A 17,501-nucleotide genomic window follows, 5' to 3' on the forward strand; every position below is an offset into this window, starting at 1 on the left:
TATATGTTTAGTAATTTTCCTCCCTAAATGCTTTTTAAACCTGTAAACACAACAGCACCCACACCTAGCAAAAGAGAGCAGAAGAATGATGTCAAATAGACTGTTTTAAATTTAATCAATATTTTATTTCCGTTCAGTTGCTGGAACTGGGGGCGGGCAGGAAGATATCCTCATGGAAGTTGGCTGCTACTAAGTGAATTGGTATTTTGTCTTTGGGTTTTTCATTTGTTTGCTTTTAAGTAGTGACATACCAAAAGTGTTTGCTCATACTACCAAAAAGCTTTCCGAATCACTGACCCTGTTTCTTGTGTTGCTTCCCTCCTTTGAGTTCTTCCTCAACTCCCCTGTCTTTTTCAGCCTTTTTCTGACAGTGGTTTCCATCCTAATTATCTATTATTCTTCTCATTAAACTGGTGTAAAGCAAGAGTAATTGCAGTACGATATGTAGAATTGCTCAGGTGTAAAATCAGGTATGGATGAGAAGGGAAAAGTTATTTTAAAACACCACCCTTACATGATTCCTTTACAAGTTTTATTTGAATCAATGTCCTTTTCTTGACTGCAGTCAACCCAACTAATGCACACTGGGAAGGAGACTTAGAAGTGTGCTTTTCTTCAGTTTTAGGTGTTCACTGCCTTACTAAAGTGGTAAAATTATCCAGTTAATCACAGTGCACAATTAAATATATTATGAATATACCTCCATGCTGGAGACAGATTTAAAGAGAGAGCAAATGTGAATTTACATATTTATATGAGCTACCAAAAGAGCACATATTGAAATTATGACATATATCATTTTATCATCTGCATTTTCTCCTGCTGCATTCAAAACTCTCTTCACTAGCTGCCTCATTACCTAAAGCATACATTAAGAATGACCCGTCATCAAACTTGACAGTCCTTTTTCCTCCACTAGTGAAAGCCTAGAGCTAATGGTTATTTGCTTGAGCTTCTCTTGGCAGATTAACAGGTTGAAAGGCTTCTTCCTAACCACAAGTTTTGACATGAACAGAAATGTCAACATCAGCAAGGCAATTATTTTCCCTATATTGGAGGACATGTCAACAGCCTTCAGTCTGGAGATGGTTTGTTCAAAGGGTAGCTCTTGCACGTCTTCAGGTGTGAAAGGTGGTGAGGTGTTAAAAAGCAAACAACAGTTGTGAGAAATCTGTTATCACCATTTGATCTACACAAAGGAGGAAACTTTGAGATTTCATCACAGATTTAGACTTCTTATGTTTGATTCTTCACCTTCAAATGTCATGACAACCAGCTTAATTCATAGCTCATGTTCAACTCAGATACTCAAGTTTTTTCCTTCACTTTCTACCTTCCAAATTGACTTCAGCTTAAAAAGCAAGAACAGCTGAGGAGCAGAGATCTTTAAGCAAAGTACTACTATGAAAAATCTCCAGTTACATATTGAAAATATTCCAGTAAATTCTTAAGAAAAGGTAGCAGAAGCAATTGTACAACAGTAACAAATCTGAATTTACATGAGAGTTTGAATCTCTTTGTTACTTTGAAATATGCAGTTTCCAGGTGGGAGGTACGTTATTGTTCACTGAGAATACCATTTTCCTACTTCTTAGTGTCTGTCTTTGAGTGCAAGTGGCATAATGTTGTACTCTTAGTTTTGATTTCAAGAGAGTAATTCAGAATGGAACTGTATGGTTTTTGCTTTTGTTTTGTTTTTGTATGTTTTACAGTAGATGTCACAAGCACTTTTTATAATGATAATCAAAACATAAATCAAAACATAAATTTGGAAATAGCAAAACTGACAATAAGAATAAAATGATCCTTAAAATGAAAAATCTTTCTAATGCTTACAATAAGTATCACTTTAAACCTGTAGTCTACAGGTTGACCTTAGAGGAGGATGCGTGGGCTTAGATTCCTGTAAAATAAACACATTATTAGCTCTTCTCAATGATGAAGGAAATGAAAAATTTTAAATGACTATTTCTACCAGACAGAAGGCACTTTTAGTGTTCTCAGTACAAGCTTATGGTCATATTCTCTGAAGTATTAATGCTGTGTTTATTTACAGTCTGGAACATTTAACTGTTGATTTGTTTTCTTATATGCCTGTAGTCTGGGTCTGATTTCTCTACTTGAACAGTCTCCATCTCTTAAGATCTCCCCTATATCTTAAAATCTTAATACAGGGAAGGCGAAGTCTTCCCTGGAGCTTTACTTGCTTTAAATATAATAAAGATGGCAAGCGAAATCAATGTAAAACTAATTATTTAGTGGAATAACACAATTTTCTTTAGTTTAAAAGTATCATCTGTTGAAATAAATCTGGGAAACAAAGAGGAAAACTGATAAAGTGGTTCAACTGCTTCTTTCTTTTTCAAAAGAACATGCTCCCATTAGACAATCCCATTAAGATATGTCAGCTATCTCAGCTGTGCTTAGAAGGACACTGAAAGACTTCGTTTCCCCAAGAGAGCTGTAGAAGCTTGCTTTTCAGTACTTGGTACCTAGATGATGAGTAGTCAAGGGAATTCACTGTCAGGTTTCTCCCAGTGTATTCCATTTTGCTTATAAGGAACCTGAAGGAACAAAATCCCAGGAAAGGATGTCGCTCCATACCAGTAAAAATAATAAATACTGTCATGTGTTTTTTTTTCGCTCTCAAGTGTGGAAATGGTTAGAGATTAAAATTGGATTCCAAAAATATTGCCTTCGGTGAAGAGAGATTTTTATGAGCTTTAGTTTCTGGTGTGCAAGAATGAGCTTTACAAATCAGCAACTGATTTCCCTACTGAGAAGTTCAAAGGCTAAGACCAGAGACACAGAAAAGGTCTTGCTGTGACACCAGCAGGAAGTAATGATACAGATAGCCTGATAAAACAGCAGTGGTTTAATGAAATAAAAGATAGTAGAAAAAGAAGAAAATATCTTAACAGACAGGTTCAGGATTTCCATGCTCAAGTCCTGCAGCGTTGAATTTGATGTTGTACAACTCTGTGCATTTACTTTTCCAGTCTTCAGCCTATTACCTACCTTTCTTTGTACTACCTGTACATCAGCGATGTAGCTGTCTTTTAGCTTTAACATTTTGGTTTGCATGCTACTGCTTGAGGAGCCATCTAGACTGCCCTAGGTGCCCAAACTATTCCAACCACATTTCTTCAGTTAAAGGGTATGCTGAGAAATGGCAAGTTCTTACATTTGTCTGGGGGTTTTGCAGGGTGGGGGTCCCATGTCTCATATACCTGTACAGGATAACATTTTAAAATCATATCTTAGTGATCCACAATTGCTGTGTTCCTGGGAGAGATGAAGACAACAGCAGTGGTGACTCCAAGAAGCAGGTCTATGAAAAGACCAGACAAGAAGTCTAATGATATTGGACAAAAGCAATTTATCAGTCTTCCAGCTGGAAGAGTACAGTATAGATTACAAGACAGTGTAAATGGGGCATATTGTAGATAGAGGATGTTTGGAAGAGGTTAGCATGAGTTTGTCCCAGCTCAACACTTGGGAAAACTAACTGAAAAATCACTTTCTAAATGATTTCAGTACCAGTCAGTTCCAAAACAAGGGATTATGCAATGCCATCTGTTGGCTTCTGTGAAAAATCAAACAGAAAATGTGGTTTGCTTGGTGGCGGTCCAGCAGAAAGAGAATCTGCTCCTGGTGGGGCAGAAAATTAACACGAGGGCCAGCTCTAGATGGAGACACTTCTTCAGCATTTTGAGAAATGAGTCATGACACCTCAGTGGCTACTTGTAGAGCAGTTCCAGCTGTAGCAAAGCTAAAATTGGAGCCTGGGAGCTGTTTCCTACGTTTCAAACAGGAGACACTTGAGATGGCCAGATTCCTCATGGATCTTTCCATACATGCAGATGAATTTTGAAGATCCAGGATAGTTTTCCTGTGTGTCCGTTGCAAGGGTTCTTGTCTGTATCTTGTAGTTTTGGCTCATGTCTTCGGGCCGTATCTTATAAGGAAGGAGACATGTAGAGAATTTTTAATGTCATTTTCCAGGAAACTGCATGCCCCTTTTGTTGGGAAGCTATTTTGCTTTCTTGCTTGTTACTGTAAGAAATATTATCCTGAAAAGTAATGAGAATTATTATGAGAAAAGCTTGCATGCTGACAATACTGCTGCTTTATTTGCTTTGGATTGTCTCGCATTTAGCCCCTTTGAAGGTCTGAGTATGAACAATAGAAATAGCTGTGATAAATTGTCAGGCTCTTCCAAAGATTCGGAAGTTCTGCAGTTACTGCCAATGACAGATGGTTTGTCCTTGCTCATCACTTGTCTTCTTGACAGCATTTTTCTGCTCTGTGCAAAATCTCCCTTGGTGTGTAGTTTAATTCTTTAGAAAAAGAAAATTATTTTCTGCTTCATCCACGTTCTTGCTCATTAGTTCAATAGCACCCGTGTTTGACTAGGTGGAACACCTTCCTCATGAACCAGAAGCTTGACTTATTTTAAAAGGGTGTTAAGAAAACCGCTGGAGTTTGACATGAGCGCATATCTGAAGTTACAAAGATGTTAAGAATGATCTTTTATATCTACTGCTGTGGATAGCACTCCATACTCGACAGGCTGTTTCGTTTGCTGCAGGATTTACGCAACTAATGACACAGTGTTTTCAAATAGTACAGTGTGAACTCAGGCTGAGCAGTGGTTGAGTGGTTAGAGAATGAATCTTTTTAGCTTTTCCACAATTTCATGAAGTCAGTTTCAGAACTGGCCTGCTCACATACTGCTTTAGTTCTTCCAGCTGGAGAATTATGTGGTATGTCAGTAAATACTAGCAGTCGATAAATGAAAAAATGCTGAACGGCAAAAAATAGAAATTGTTCATTTAAGTTGTTGGCTCTATTGGCCATTCTCTGCTTGTTCCCTGACTTAGTAGGGTGAGACAGAACTGTGAGTTGCTTTGGTCATTGGACTGCAAGGATGCAGCTCCCCAGTTTCTACTGGATTTCATCTGCTTATGCACATTCCCACAGTGAAGACACTCAGCAGCACACTGGAAGCGCCACCTCAACAGCACAAAATGTTTTATTTTGTATTGTTTTCGTTGTGAACATCAGAAAGGCAGCCAACCAGTTTCAAATATTTACCCTCTCAATAACTAGTCTGAACTACACAACAGTTGATACAGAATTACGACGTTTCTGCTGCTTCTAGCTGCTGCTAATATGATTCACTAGAGTTAATAAAGCAAAATATTGTCTTGCAGCCATGTTGGGTTAGGCCGAAGACTACTTCAGTGTCTTATCTCTAAAAGCTTCCATAAATGAATGCCTAAAGAAGAGTTACGAATGGGATAACCATATACAGTACTGTGTCCTAATAGTCTCTCAGCTACCAGCTATGTTTAAGTTGAGAGAGCCTGCTGTGTTGAGTATAGCTTCGTGTGCCTAGTAAACCACAGCTGGATTCTTGCATGATTTCCCCAATATAAGTATGAAAAGAGAATTTGTCAATATGTGTATGATTTTATTCCTTTTCGGAAAGGGTTAGCTCCCTGCCATTTAATATCTGTGTAGGATTTTGGTGTTCTGCCATCATTTTGAATGCACGCTATAGTTTTTCTCAGTTTCATCTTAAGAGGTGAGCTATATAAACAATATGCTCACCTGCCTTCTGTCTCATATGGAAATTTCCAATCTGTCCCTTGCCTTTCCAGAGTGCACAGCACTTGCTTCTTGTCACAGAGCCAGCAGAACAAGCAGATGAATCTGAAACTTACATCGTATTCACACAGTTGAGGTCCCTAGCTCCTACACGCCCCCATCAAATTGTTTTATTGCTTCTAATATGCAGGATATCAGATTTCTGTTTCATTATTGCCCTTATGCCTTTGCAAGTGTTATTTTGTACATTCATTGTTCCCTGGCACAAAACACAAGTTCGTGTCAGCTCGCTTGATATGCATGCAGATGTGAATTTCAACAAGAAAAAGATTGTCACTCAGATAACAGATACATTTCAACTTTTTGAACATATTAGCTTCAACGGGAGAATGCAGTGAAGCTGTTTAGAAAGTTTCTATGACTTTTTTTTTTTTTTAACAATAATGTTATTTGTTATCATCCCTTCCAAGTGAAGATGCAGTGGCTTTCTAAGTAAATAAAACAGCAAACTCAGTAGAAAGACAAGGGCATTATGGAACATGGTGTCGTGACTGTAAAGACATGCCACTGTTTTGCTGACAGATAATTAGAGCTAGGCTGTGTTGCTGCTAGCTTTAGATTATTTATTTATTTATTTTTGACTGATTTCATGTATTCAGGAACTTGTAAACATGTGCTTAATAACTGCTGATTGAGAGAATCTTCTGACAGTCAGATTACGCGTATGATTACTATTGGTGTTTGAAGAAAACTTCACGATTGAACAACTTGTTTCAAGCTTCAAAACTGAAGGAAAGACACATACAGTATTGTATTTATTTTTCGGTAAAACAGTGGCTGTGCCTGTGCATTCTCCTAATACACTGAAAAACTTAGCACAATAATTGTAAAATATCAGAAGTCTATTAACAATGGTAGTGATAATAGTAAAATGCCCTACAGTTCATACGAACGTAGGTCAGAATCTGCACTGCCCAACTTCAGAGTCGATTAAACAAAAAATATTGGCCATCCTGGGAGAAGAGAGGTGCTGAGAGGTGAGACATTGACACAGCATCCTGATCCTGCTGAAATTGGCAGCTCTTCTGTGAGTCATTTCAGGGTGACTTAGGATTTCATCAGTTAAGACCAGATGGACCAGCAACACAAAGATGGTCCTGAAATGCCAGTTGAATGCTGGGTCCCAGTTTAGAGGTAAATCTGTATTTCATCCATATTATTAATAATAATAATACTTAGCAACTTTCTTGGGTTATCATCAATTGTATTTTTAAGCAACCACTCTCAGAAAGAGAAGTTTTGAATGGAAGCTTTGGGTGGATTGGCTAAGGAAAATGCCAAAAATCAACTTGTGACAGACTGAAAGGAAAAGTGAATTCTTAAATCATGGGTTATTCATAGCCCATCTAAACTTAGAATATATTTGTTTGAGTGTCTCTGAGTATATTACAAGTTCATCTCAGCTTGACACAAGCTTTTTGAAAATGGATTTAATATTAAATAGATTCATGAATGCATAAACTTTAATAGATAAAACATGATCTTTCTGCTGAGGAGTTTCAACTGCAACTAAAAAGAAAACTGATATATTTCATCTTATGCTTTGCAAGTTACAAATAAATCCATCATGGTTATCCTGAGATGTTTGAGTGAGACCAGTCAGTGTCAAATTTAAGTGGTCTATGAGCTGCGTAGAATAAAAATTGTGACTTTAAACCCTACTCTGTTGTAAAGGCCTTATCTAATTGAAATTTGAGAGAGTAGACAAAGTAGTCACATGTAACCAAATATTTAAAACATACAAACAAAAAAAAACTAACTGAAACTGAAGTTTTAATGTCAGGGTAAAGTGCATTAAAATCTGATCAGCAGACGTTTCAGGCACAAAGAAGTGATCAACCCCACTTTTACTGTTAGTAAAAACTGAATGGAAAATGTTAATATTCATTTTGTAGAAGATTTCTTTATTCTGAAGGTTCAGTTGAGTGCAATTTTGAAGCAGAACAAGAGCTGAGGAGTATTCTGTAGAACATAATCATTTTCGTTTCCCTAACACCACCAGGAGCCTTGACTCTGAAGATCTCCCTCTGACAGGTTGTCTCAAAGCCACAGGAACCTTGGGAGACCTCGTCTTGAGCACGGTAGTCAGGGCAGAACAACTGTCCCTGGTGGGATGTCCTGAACCCAGAAATTTGGAAGAATAAACTTGGCAGGGAAAGAACCAGTAAAAAATGACAGATTTTCAAACCTGCTTTTGTTTTTGGAATTTCTGCTTACTTTCCAGCATAAACACATGCAGATTGACTAGCAGGATTGTTTCTGCTTCAGTCAGGTGTTGATTTATTTTGTCTCATGATAAATTTAAATGATACTGCTTATGTTGTAAATGGCATAAACTTTCTGTAGTTTGGAACTTGGGAGTAAATGCTGCCTCGAGAACATTATGGTTACTGTTGTGTCAGTTTTTAACTTTTCTGTCTTCCTGGATGCATTTGTCTTCCAGCTGGTTTGATATGAGAGATGTTACAAACGATGCTCCAGCTCAAGCATCTGCTCAGGTCCTGTTGTCATGCCCCCCCATCTCTTACTCGTTTTCTCTCCTTTTCCTTTCCATGTGCCATGTAGACACCTACTGTAGAGAATGCAAGAAAACATCAAAGGAACACAACAAAATATGTTGTTGTCACCACAGAGAAAGAGCAACAAATCTAAATTTCAAGCAAAGCAAGAACCCTGATTTCTACTGCTAATAATACTGAAATTTTCCAGGAGCACATTAGCAGCCATGGCTTTCATTTCCTCTGATTTCTTATTGGCGCTCTGAGAGTTTCAAATAAGAACTCCGTTCATATACTGCTGCTCTTGTTTTTTTCCCTGGTCTCTCTAGATCAGAATTTCCAATCTTGCCTGTCACTGTAGCAAATAAGTAGTGACCCCAATTCTAATGGCCTCTGAATTAATAATGAAGGTTAGCGGTATGGGGTCTTTTGCTGCTCTTAAGGTTTGTAGCTGGTTAAATTGTTCTCCTTTGGCCATGGTACAGTATAAATTGTAATCATCCTGGGCAACTACTATTAGTGGTGGTCATTGTTAAAAGGCAAACATGCCTGCTGTACCAAGTAGTAACATGCCAGCACCAGTCATCTATTTAAACGTTATAACACTGCAAGTTCCAAGCCCTGATCCTGTTTTTGTCTTTTTTTTTTTTTCCTAGGTTTTAAAACACTTTTAAGTATCCACTAGTTTTAAACTGTGAATCAAGATGGTTATTATACAAACAAAATTAGATTAACTTTGTTTTAAAACTATAACAGTGTCAATGCCAATTCACTTTCATTTTGAGAAAAAAATATAAAGGCATCCAGCCTCTCCTGTAGTTTTACTGGTCTTCATCCAATCAATGATATCTTTTCTAGCTAATGAAAGAAGACCGTTTTCATTTTTTTCTTCTTTGCTTCCAGTACAAAGGGGAATCAAATATGACTTGCCACAAAAGCGTAGTGAATTCAAGAAGGGAAATAACAGGGCTGAGTGAAAAATGAGTTAGGAAGTAAAATTTCAGGCCAGCATGGAGGCATCTCCTAGACTGTTTTTCAGCAAAGGAAAGGACAGGGTGCATGGGAGAGGGATTTGAGGCCCTCTGTGAGCATAGCCAGGGACAGGCCATCCTTTGTCATTCCAGTGACAGCACTCTTTCTCAAGAAAATTATTTCCTCCCCATTCTGTATTTCTGTGTTTCTGTAAGTGTAATTTCTGTAAGAGTTGTTGGCACCTTTTTTTTTTTTTTTTTTTTTTTTTTTTTTTTTCCCCTCCATCTCACAGGCTTCCAGGCTAAGTATGCACTGGGAAGGCCTCAGAGGCAAGAGTACAGAAATCTGACATGAGTTGTCTGGTATTCAGTTTCGGCCTTCCTCTCTGTTGCTTCATCTCACCACACAATATTAAGGCAAAAACGATTTCATTTTCTCCTCAGTCGACTGAAACATATTCTCTTCTGTGATGCCAGCAGTGAAATGTATTTTCCAACTTTAATTAGCAAGTCAAACAATAACACAAATGCTTCTGCAGAATTTTACTAAAGGTTTTCTATCCTCAGTTGAATAACAATGGTCTTAAAGAGCATGTGCTTCATTTTTTGTCATTTGCAGAGAGCATCCATTGCATTTTTTATTTTTTTTTCTGCTTTTCATAAGAAAGATGACTGATAGCTGATTTGTTCTCTATTTCAGGTCGTGGAGACTAATTTGGTTGCTTTTGACTGTCACTGGATCATTATAAATGAGGTAACTGTCAAGTGAACATTGCTGTGAACCATGAACCCTGTTTCCAGGCTTACTGACAAATATTTATGCCAATCTTGCCTTTGCCAATAGGAAGCAACAACAAAGTTTAGGCATGCTGAGAGAGTGGACATTTAATAGAAATAGAATGACGAGGGCTTGGATTTTGCTGTTTTGTCTTGACTATTTTAAAGAGAAGTCCTTGAATGCATAAAGGAAAAATAATCTTAAAAAAAAAAAAAGGGGGGGCAAAAAAAAAACTTTCTTACTAGATATCTTGAGCTTTCACTTTTGTCTTGACTTGAGCTGACTGTTTTAAAGGATCTCCTTAAGATCATTTTTCATGCAGAACAGATCTTTTCTACTGGAGTGTTTGTGTTTCATTCATATTTTGATTACTTATTAAAATAGAAAAATAAAAATACCATTTTTCCGTTTCCTATAAGACTTTCCCTAAAATTCAATCATGGTTGGTACCCAAAACCTCAGTGGGAGGCTTCTGGGTAGACTTCTCAATCAGGTCATATGTCAATGTTCCTGAAGGAAAAGAAAAGAAGTTAAACCAAAATCCTATTTTTAAACTGTGAAATAGGTTCTTCCATGAACACTTGTCAGCTAAACTTTGACAAGTCAATGTGTAGTAGCTTTGCATATAAAACATTGAACAATGCGGTTGTTCATAGATTTGAAGGCATTCAGAAGGTTGTTTTTTTATTTTATTTTATTTTCTGAAAAGCAATTTAGGTCCAGAATGGCGGAGTTCCCAGAGGAGGTAACTCACCCCTAATGTGTAGATCATGCATCTCCTTTATGTTCTCAGAATAAAAGCTTGCTTAGAGAAATTGCATGTGAATTCCAGATCTGCTCTCTGGATTTACTGTGCACTTCTGTTTTCCTGTCTAGTTAACAGATTTTCATTAATACAGTGTGCTTAGTAGCAAGGTAACTTAATATGAAGCTTTTTTTTTCAATGTTATAGTAAGATATAGTGTGTTACTATAGTAAGGACAGTGGATTTCAAGCCAATTTTCTGTGGAGAAAATTATGCTTCGTTAAGTTCTGGGTTCAGGAAAAATTATTTCTTTGCACCCTGTATTGCTCCTGACCAGTAATTTTGTTTGTTCTTCAGCACTGAATAGAGTGGGCCTTAGTGGTTGAGAACCCCACTCTAAACTACAGAAAGTCATGTGAACTGCACACAGATTTTCTTTTTCCTGTCAGATTAAACTACAATTCACTTGCAGTGAGAGGTCTCTTCAATTGGAGTGTTGATCTGTACTCTTCTGAGTTACTAGTTCTAAAAAAGACATGAGCCAAACATAGATCAGTAGAAGTCAACCATTAAACTCAGTATCAAAAAATTCCTAGACAGGTTCCTAGACAGAACCCAGAATAAAGTATTTGCTTTCTACATGCATCAGCTCTTCCACTCTCAAAACCAAAAGTAAAACCAAGGATCCATTTCCAGCATGCGTGCTTTCTATATGTTTTGTATTCAGAAATTAGTGTCTCTATAGAAGAAATTTTGCTTTCTGGGAGTTATTTGCACATTGCAGCAGACAAAACACCAGAGCAATCTAAGTGGTTACCACTCTAAACCGTCTTCTCTGCTCCAAAAGTCGTCCTATCAGCTGTGACTCCCACAGCTAGAAGAGCTGAGTAATGTATGCAAAGACACATGCATCATCCCTTCTTTGTTTCTTAGTTTTGTAGGTAAAATGGGTGGGAGCTGAGATTAAGCTCATTCTCACAAGCTATGCTGCAAATGATAGTCATTAAAATCTTGTCTGTATCCCATTCAAAGCTGTCAGCTTTGACGAACGTGAACATGTTTAACGCCATGCAAAATAAACTCTTCAGCTATCTCAGATTCATCTGCTTCTGGACCTAAATCCATGTCCCCACTTGAGTAATTTACTATCAAGCTCCGTTTGTTAACTCTGTGATTTAGACTTGATAATCCTTGTGCATCCCTTCCAACTCAGGATATTCTGTGATATCAAAATGCTAACAATCTCAATATTTTGTGCATGCAAAGATCAGATTTAGCCATAAGATTAGCTGATGATATGGAAGAAATCATGTTTTGATATGGAAGAAATCATGTTTTCCTTTGGGTAAAGGAAAACTGTGTTCAAATCACTACATTCAAATTACACAGAAATGTAAATATTTCCTGAATGATAAGTCTTGCATAATATTATTTATTTATTGTAATAATATTGTAATAATAACCAGTTCAGTACCAAAATCACAGTCCCCACGCTTCAACAGTGCAAGATTTGGAAATGGAATAATTTACAGGAATATATAAAATATACTTCACACTCAAAGCCAGTCCTTTTGATATGGTTGTCCATTAACTGTTGATGACCACAGTACTTCATATGACCATGAAGTGATCTGAGAGCTCTGCCCATTTTTCTGCAATTGGCTACACAAATCTTCTGTAGTGAATGTGGACATCCATGATTGTATGGATGTATTAAGAGTTTATTTGTATGTATTAGCAAGATCACTGACAACAAAGTAACTATAACAGTGCTTCTCTTGCCACCTAATTTGAAAATTTAAGATTCTCTAATAGAGTGAAAATGCATTGTTTTGCAAAGTCTACACATGACAACTTCCTTGCCGTGAGATAAATGAACTGTCTTTCCCGCTCCATCACTGTGCCAAGGGGATACAGCATACTGAGTATGATAGCATGGAAGGAAATACCGCCTTCAGTTTTGAGATTGTGAATCTACTTAGGTTTTTGAGGTAACATCTGTTATTTTAATTGCTTGCCTTAAATGCTGTAATGCATAGAAATAGTTCCTTAATTTTTATTGTACCATTAGATGCTATTTTAGGTAATACAGAAAATTTGCTTGAAGACTATATCAAAACCAAAATGCATATGTGGGAGGAGGGGGGTTGTTCCTATAAAATGAAAGGATTCATAATTTGCTAAAGCATAATACATCTTATTAGTCCTTTGCAAATAATACAAATCTTTTCTGCCTGATCAGTGTATTCAGTTGAGGAAGCACTCTCCAAATAAATGTTCCTATTTCTTCAGGGCCTTAAAGCAGATGGTACAATTCTGTATTTAAAATTTGCAGGAGTCATAGATTTGAATGTAATCATAATCAGATATGCCTTAACAAAATGTGAGAATGGATTTCTTTCTCTGCCTATCTTTCTCTCTGCTTTCTTCTTTTTCTGTGCACAGTAGGAAATGTAACCTTAAAAAGCTCAGGGTAGTAAAATTACATTTCTTTATTACTCTTAAATCACAAACGCACAGTAAGCCTAGATTTTATTTAGTGGAACCGAAGAAGGGACATTTCTATGATTGTCATCACTTTTCCTTCCTCTGCTCTTTTTTTTTTTTTTTAATGAAAGAAATGTCCCTTTTTTAATTTTAAATCCATTCCTGTCTCAAGCATTTTGCTTTGTTAAAGCATTCAGGGACATCATAATATGCCCAAGGCTGCCACCAGTACTCTATTACTATTGTTTACTCAAGGTGACTCTAAAACACTTTACGCTGCCTACAGTAGCCATACAGGAGGTAAAAAAATATTAATGCTGCTACAAAAAATTGGTCAGGCTTCATCTGCAATAATATGCATGACTATGACCAACTGTACTAAAATAAAACTAGAACAAGTGCACAGAAAAGTTGATTTGTGTGAGAAGAGACTGGAAAGGTTGGCTTGGTTACCCTATGAAAACAAAGACTGGAAGGGGATATGCTCTCTGTTTACATATCGGGTGTGAATAAATGTATCCTTGTCAAGGAATACAGAGGACAAGGTTGCCACAAAAATAAATGAGTTCAAAATTGACCATGAATAAAGTGAGGACCAAAGTTAGTAGTAGGTTTGTAATTACCAGAAGTGTCAGCGTCTAGAAGAACCCCTTTGAGGAGAAGCATGTGTAAAAAACAAACTATTTTAAAGAACAGTTTATTGGAAAAGATCCAGTGATGGGTTTGTCTGTTATAGCACAGGAGAGTAATGGAAAACCAATGAGGATGCATTCAAAACCCGCCTTCAGATGACCACGTGTTTTTCATAGAAGAGGGCTAGTTATCTATTGATGCATTCAACTAGTTCCATTATGTTTTGGCCCATTGAACTCCAGCACTGAACTTCAGCAGAATCAGGTCCAAAAATCATAACTCAATTCCAGAAGCTCATGTAATTCTACATTTGAATGAGGATAATTGATTAATATTAGTGTTAGAGCCTTGCTTCAGCCCTTGGGTTTTTCAACAGTGACAGCAAGTCAAGTGTGAAATGCCACCTTGTTTGGTATACCCTCCTTCTCATGCTGATGACAGAGCTGCTGGGTCTTTTTTTTCAGACAGGTTAGAGCTGATGGACGTGGGAACATTCTACACATGGGAATGGCTTTCCCTACTTGCTCTAAATGCTCTTACATTACTTTCTCTGTCAAAGTTAAAAATAGATATGATTCTTTTTCTGCCCCTTTTTTTTCCATCTTATCTCCCTGCTCTTCATCCTCCCCAGAATCTAAGAAACTCAGTGGATATGTAATGGGGCAAATGCTCATGCAGGTCAACATGTTTCTTAACTTGTCTGGGAGCTACATCTACTTGCACCTTTCCCTCAACTGCTCCTCTTTTGAAAGTGGTGAGGAATACAGGAAGGGCGTACCACAAGTACTGTCATGCTCACCACTGCTCCTGCCAGGCAAGAACACTGACAGCTCAGAGACCTAAAGCATGGGGGGTTGGTGGATGTGGAGTGGACACCCCATCCTGCTGTGGCCCCTGCTTGTCCTCTCTGCAGCCAGATTTCAGAGGAGGAAGAAATATTCCCCTCTCTGAGTGTGATTAAGTATGTGCTGAAAACTAGGCACTAGAAGTAACTTCTGGAAAATAAGGTTTGTCCAGTACATGATGAGCTCTGGAAGCATCTTGGATTAAAGTTAAGATGCATCCATAAGGAAAGATTCTTGTTTGGGGCCTATTACAGGAGCAGATAAATAATGTGGATAAATTCTTTCCCTCCATGTCTCTCAGTAACTGTGCAGTTGCTCTATGGTGAATAGTAATTCTGTACCTAAATTGCTTATCTTAAAGAAACAAAGCTGAATGGCAATATACACTGGATGCCCAGTCTTATTTCCCACTGGAGTCCGTGCCTGATATGTTGAGATGATCCTCTTCAGTCCCTCTTTTTCCATTTCATCTGCAAAGACCTATTCATTTAAAATTGCAGTCCTTTCTTTATTTGCTTGCCTACTAGGGTGAAATGGACATCTATTTTTATCCATGTTCAGTCTGAAGAAGGACCACGTCCCACTTATTCCAAGTTCAGACCAACAAAAGAAAGGTTTGGAACTATATCTTGTACTTTGGATCTTTCCAGAAAAAAAACATAAAACCTAACCTAAAATTATACAGGTGCCAACTCAGTTCAACTTGGCCAACTTTGTGATTTTTTTGACATTTGGTACTTGTATAACAGATCATCTGCCATCCTCATATCATTATACTCTATCCTCCTTTGAAGTGCAAATGAAAATTGTTTCCTCTCATACAATGGTTGCTTTATATAGTTTTCTTAAGTCAGATCCAAAAATCAAGAATGAGAGATGATATTGGAGAGTCATTATATAAAAGGCTCATCACTCTGCCAGTGCCAAGTATTAAGAAATGACAAAGAAATACATAGCAAATGACTGAAGTTGAGTTTGGGTTTGCATGGCATTGCTTTCCAGTTAACCTAAAATTTGAATTTGTGATATAATCAGTGGAACTCACAGCACTTAAAATGACAGTTATTATTCTATTGATGTTTATATCTTAGCACCACAAGAAAATCTCTCTGGTGTTTGTATTCTGTTATTAGCTCCCGGGTGGTCTATAAAAATATGAGGTAGCAAATTAATAATTAAAATACATAAAAAATGCTGATTACAGAAGAAAGAACTACACTTTTAAAAGAGAAAAGATAAATGTTTGAGCAGCTGAAAGTTAAAATCTCTTGTAAAGTATTGTTTAGCAAGCTAGGATCACCATGCAGGTATAATTTTTTACATTATTAAAACCATTTGAATAGTCTTGCTGTTACAGATTGGTCACAGTATGTAATGAAACCAGACACACTTCTTGTAAACGCTCCAAGAAAGGATATAGTTTAAAATGAAGATGAGATTCTTGAACTCTCCTTTCGGATTTTATTAAAAATATTTTTAAAATAACACAAGTTTTGCTAAAACAGCATATTTTTTTTTAACATTACAGCTAGTGAAATGATAAAAACTAAATGAAAAGACAGCATCTTAAGCTGAGAGAAACCATTATCTATGGTACATTAAGGATTAATCGACCGGAAATGCAAGATATTACAGTGGACACAGCTGATGCCATGTGTTATGTTTGTTTGTGGAAAAATCTATATTTCATAAGGAACATTAATAACAGATGCATTCGAAACTATGGCAATCTGTGAAAAGAAATAAAATAGTTTTACTCTAGTTGAGAGTTGAAGTTAAAATTTACATCTCATGTGTTTTTCTTCAGAGATTTAAAGAAAATAAATGCCAATATGTCCAAACCAGATGTTCCAAAATATTACATTCAAGGAACTTTAACTGAAGATCCAGGAAAAGAAAATAAATAAATAAATAAATAACAACAACAAAAGACAGGATAGTTGTCTCAGTGTTTGAAGAGCTTTGTTTTCAAAAGCCTTGGCCACCTTTTCACAATAAAGAGTCTGTAATTTGCATTCAAATCTATTGCCTGGTTTCTCCAAAGAAATGGGCTTAGAGATCATGACACTAGAGGTAAGAATGACAATGGTGTTTAGTTACAGGCATAACAGTGCAAAAGTGCAAAATCCTTTCTAGAGAAGATAGAAATACACAAATGAGAATCAACTGTTCAATAGATTGTAGCTATATGCAAGGGTATTTTAAATGCAGGCTGTTAAAGGGAGCTCCTCAAGCACTTTCCTTACAGGGCTGTGGGTAGGGGTGTCCCCCAGGGCTCAGTGCTGGGTCCAGTGCTACTTGACTTACTCATCAGTGACCTGGATGAAGGGGCGGAGTGCACCCTCAGCAAGATTGCAGACCTGTGCGGCCATTCAGAGGGACCTGGACAGTCTGGAAAGTTGGGCAGAGAGGAATCTCATGAGGTTCAACAAGGGCAAGTGCAGGGTCCTGCATTTAGGGAGGAATAAGGCACCAGTATAGGTTGGGGGTTGACCTGCTGGAGAGCAGCTCTGAGGAGAGGGACTTGGGGTTGTAGTGGACATTAAGTTAACCATGAATCAGCAGTGTGGCTTAGAAGGCCAATGGGATCCTAGCCTGCATCAGGAGGAGTATGGACAGCAGGCCGAGAGAGGTGAGCACCCATTGCTCAGCTCTGATGAGGCCTCACGTGCAGGGCCAGGCTCCCCAGTATAGGAGGGATGCAGAACTTCTAGAGAGGGTCCAGTGTAGAACCACAAAGATGCTTAAGGGATTGAAGCATCTGTCCTGTGAGGAAAGACTAAGTGAGCTAGGTCTGTTTAGCCTAAAAAGAGGAGATTGAGAGATCTTGTCAACCTCTACTAATACCTGAGGGGACGATATAACAAGGAT

General features: G+C 37.5%; 1 protein-coding gene across 5 annotated transcripts in view; it reads left to right on the forward strand.

Annotated features, from left to right (window-relative positions):
- Positions 1-17,501, forward strand: part of GRID2 (glutamate ionotropic receptor delta type subunit 2) — a 781,470-nt gene that overhangs the window by 543,375 nt on the left and 220,594 nt on the right. For all 5 annotated transcript variants that reach the window (XR_011096421.1, XM_068681714.1, XM_068681715.1 and 2 more), the window contains one exon: positions 9,843-9,896. Coding sequence is in view for 4 of the 5 variants with exons in the window: in XM_068681714.1 (XP_068537815.1) it covers positions 9,843-9,896 (54 nt within the window). In the remaining variant the exon portion in view is untranslated. The remainder of the gene's footprint in view (positions 1-9,842; positions 9,897-17,501) is intronic.

This window comes from Anas acuta, chromosome 4 (assembly GCF_963932015.1).
Source record: "Anas acuta chromosome 4, bAnaAcu1.1, whole genome shotgun sequence".
NCBI classification, from domain to species: Eukaryota; Metazoa; Chordata; class Aves; order Anseriformes; family Anatidae; genus Anas; species Anas acuta.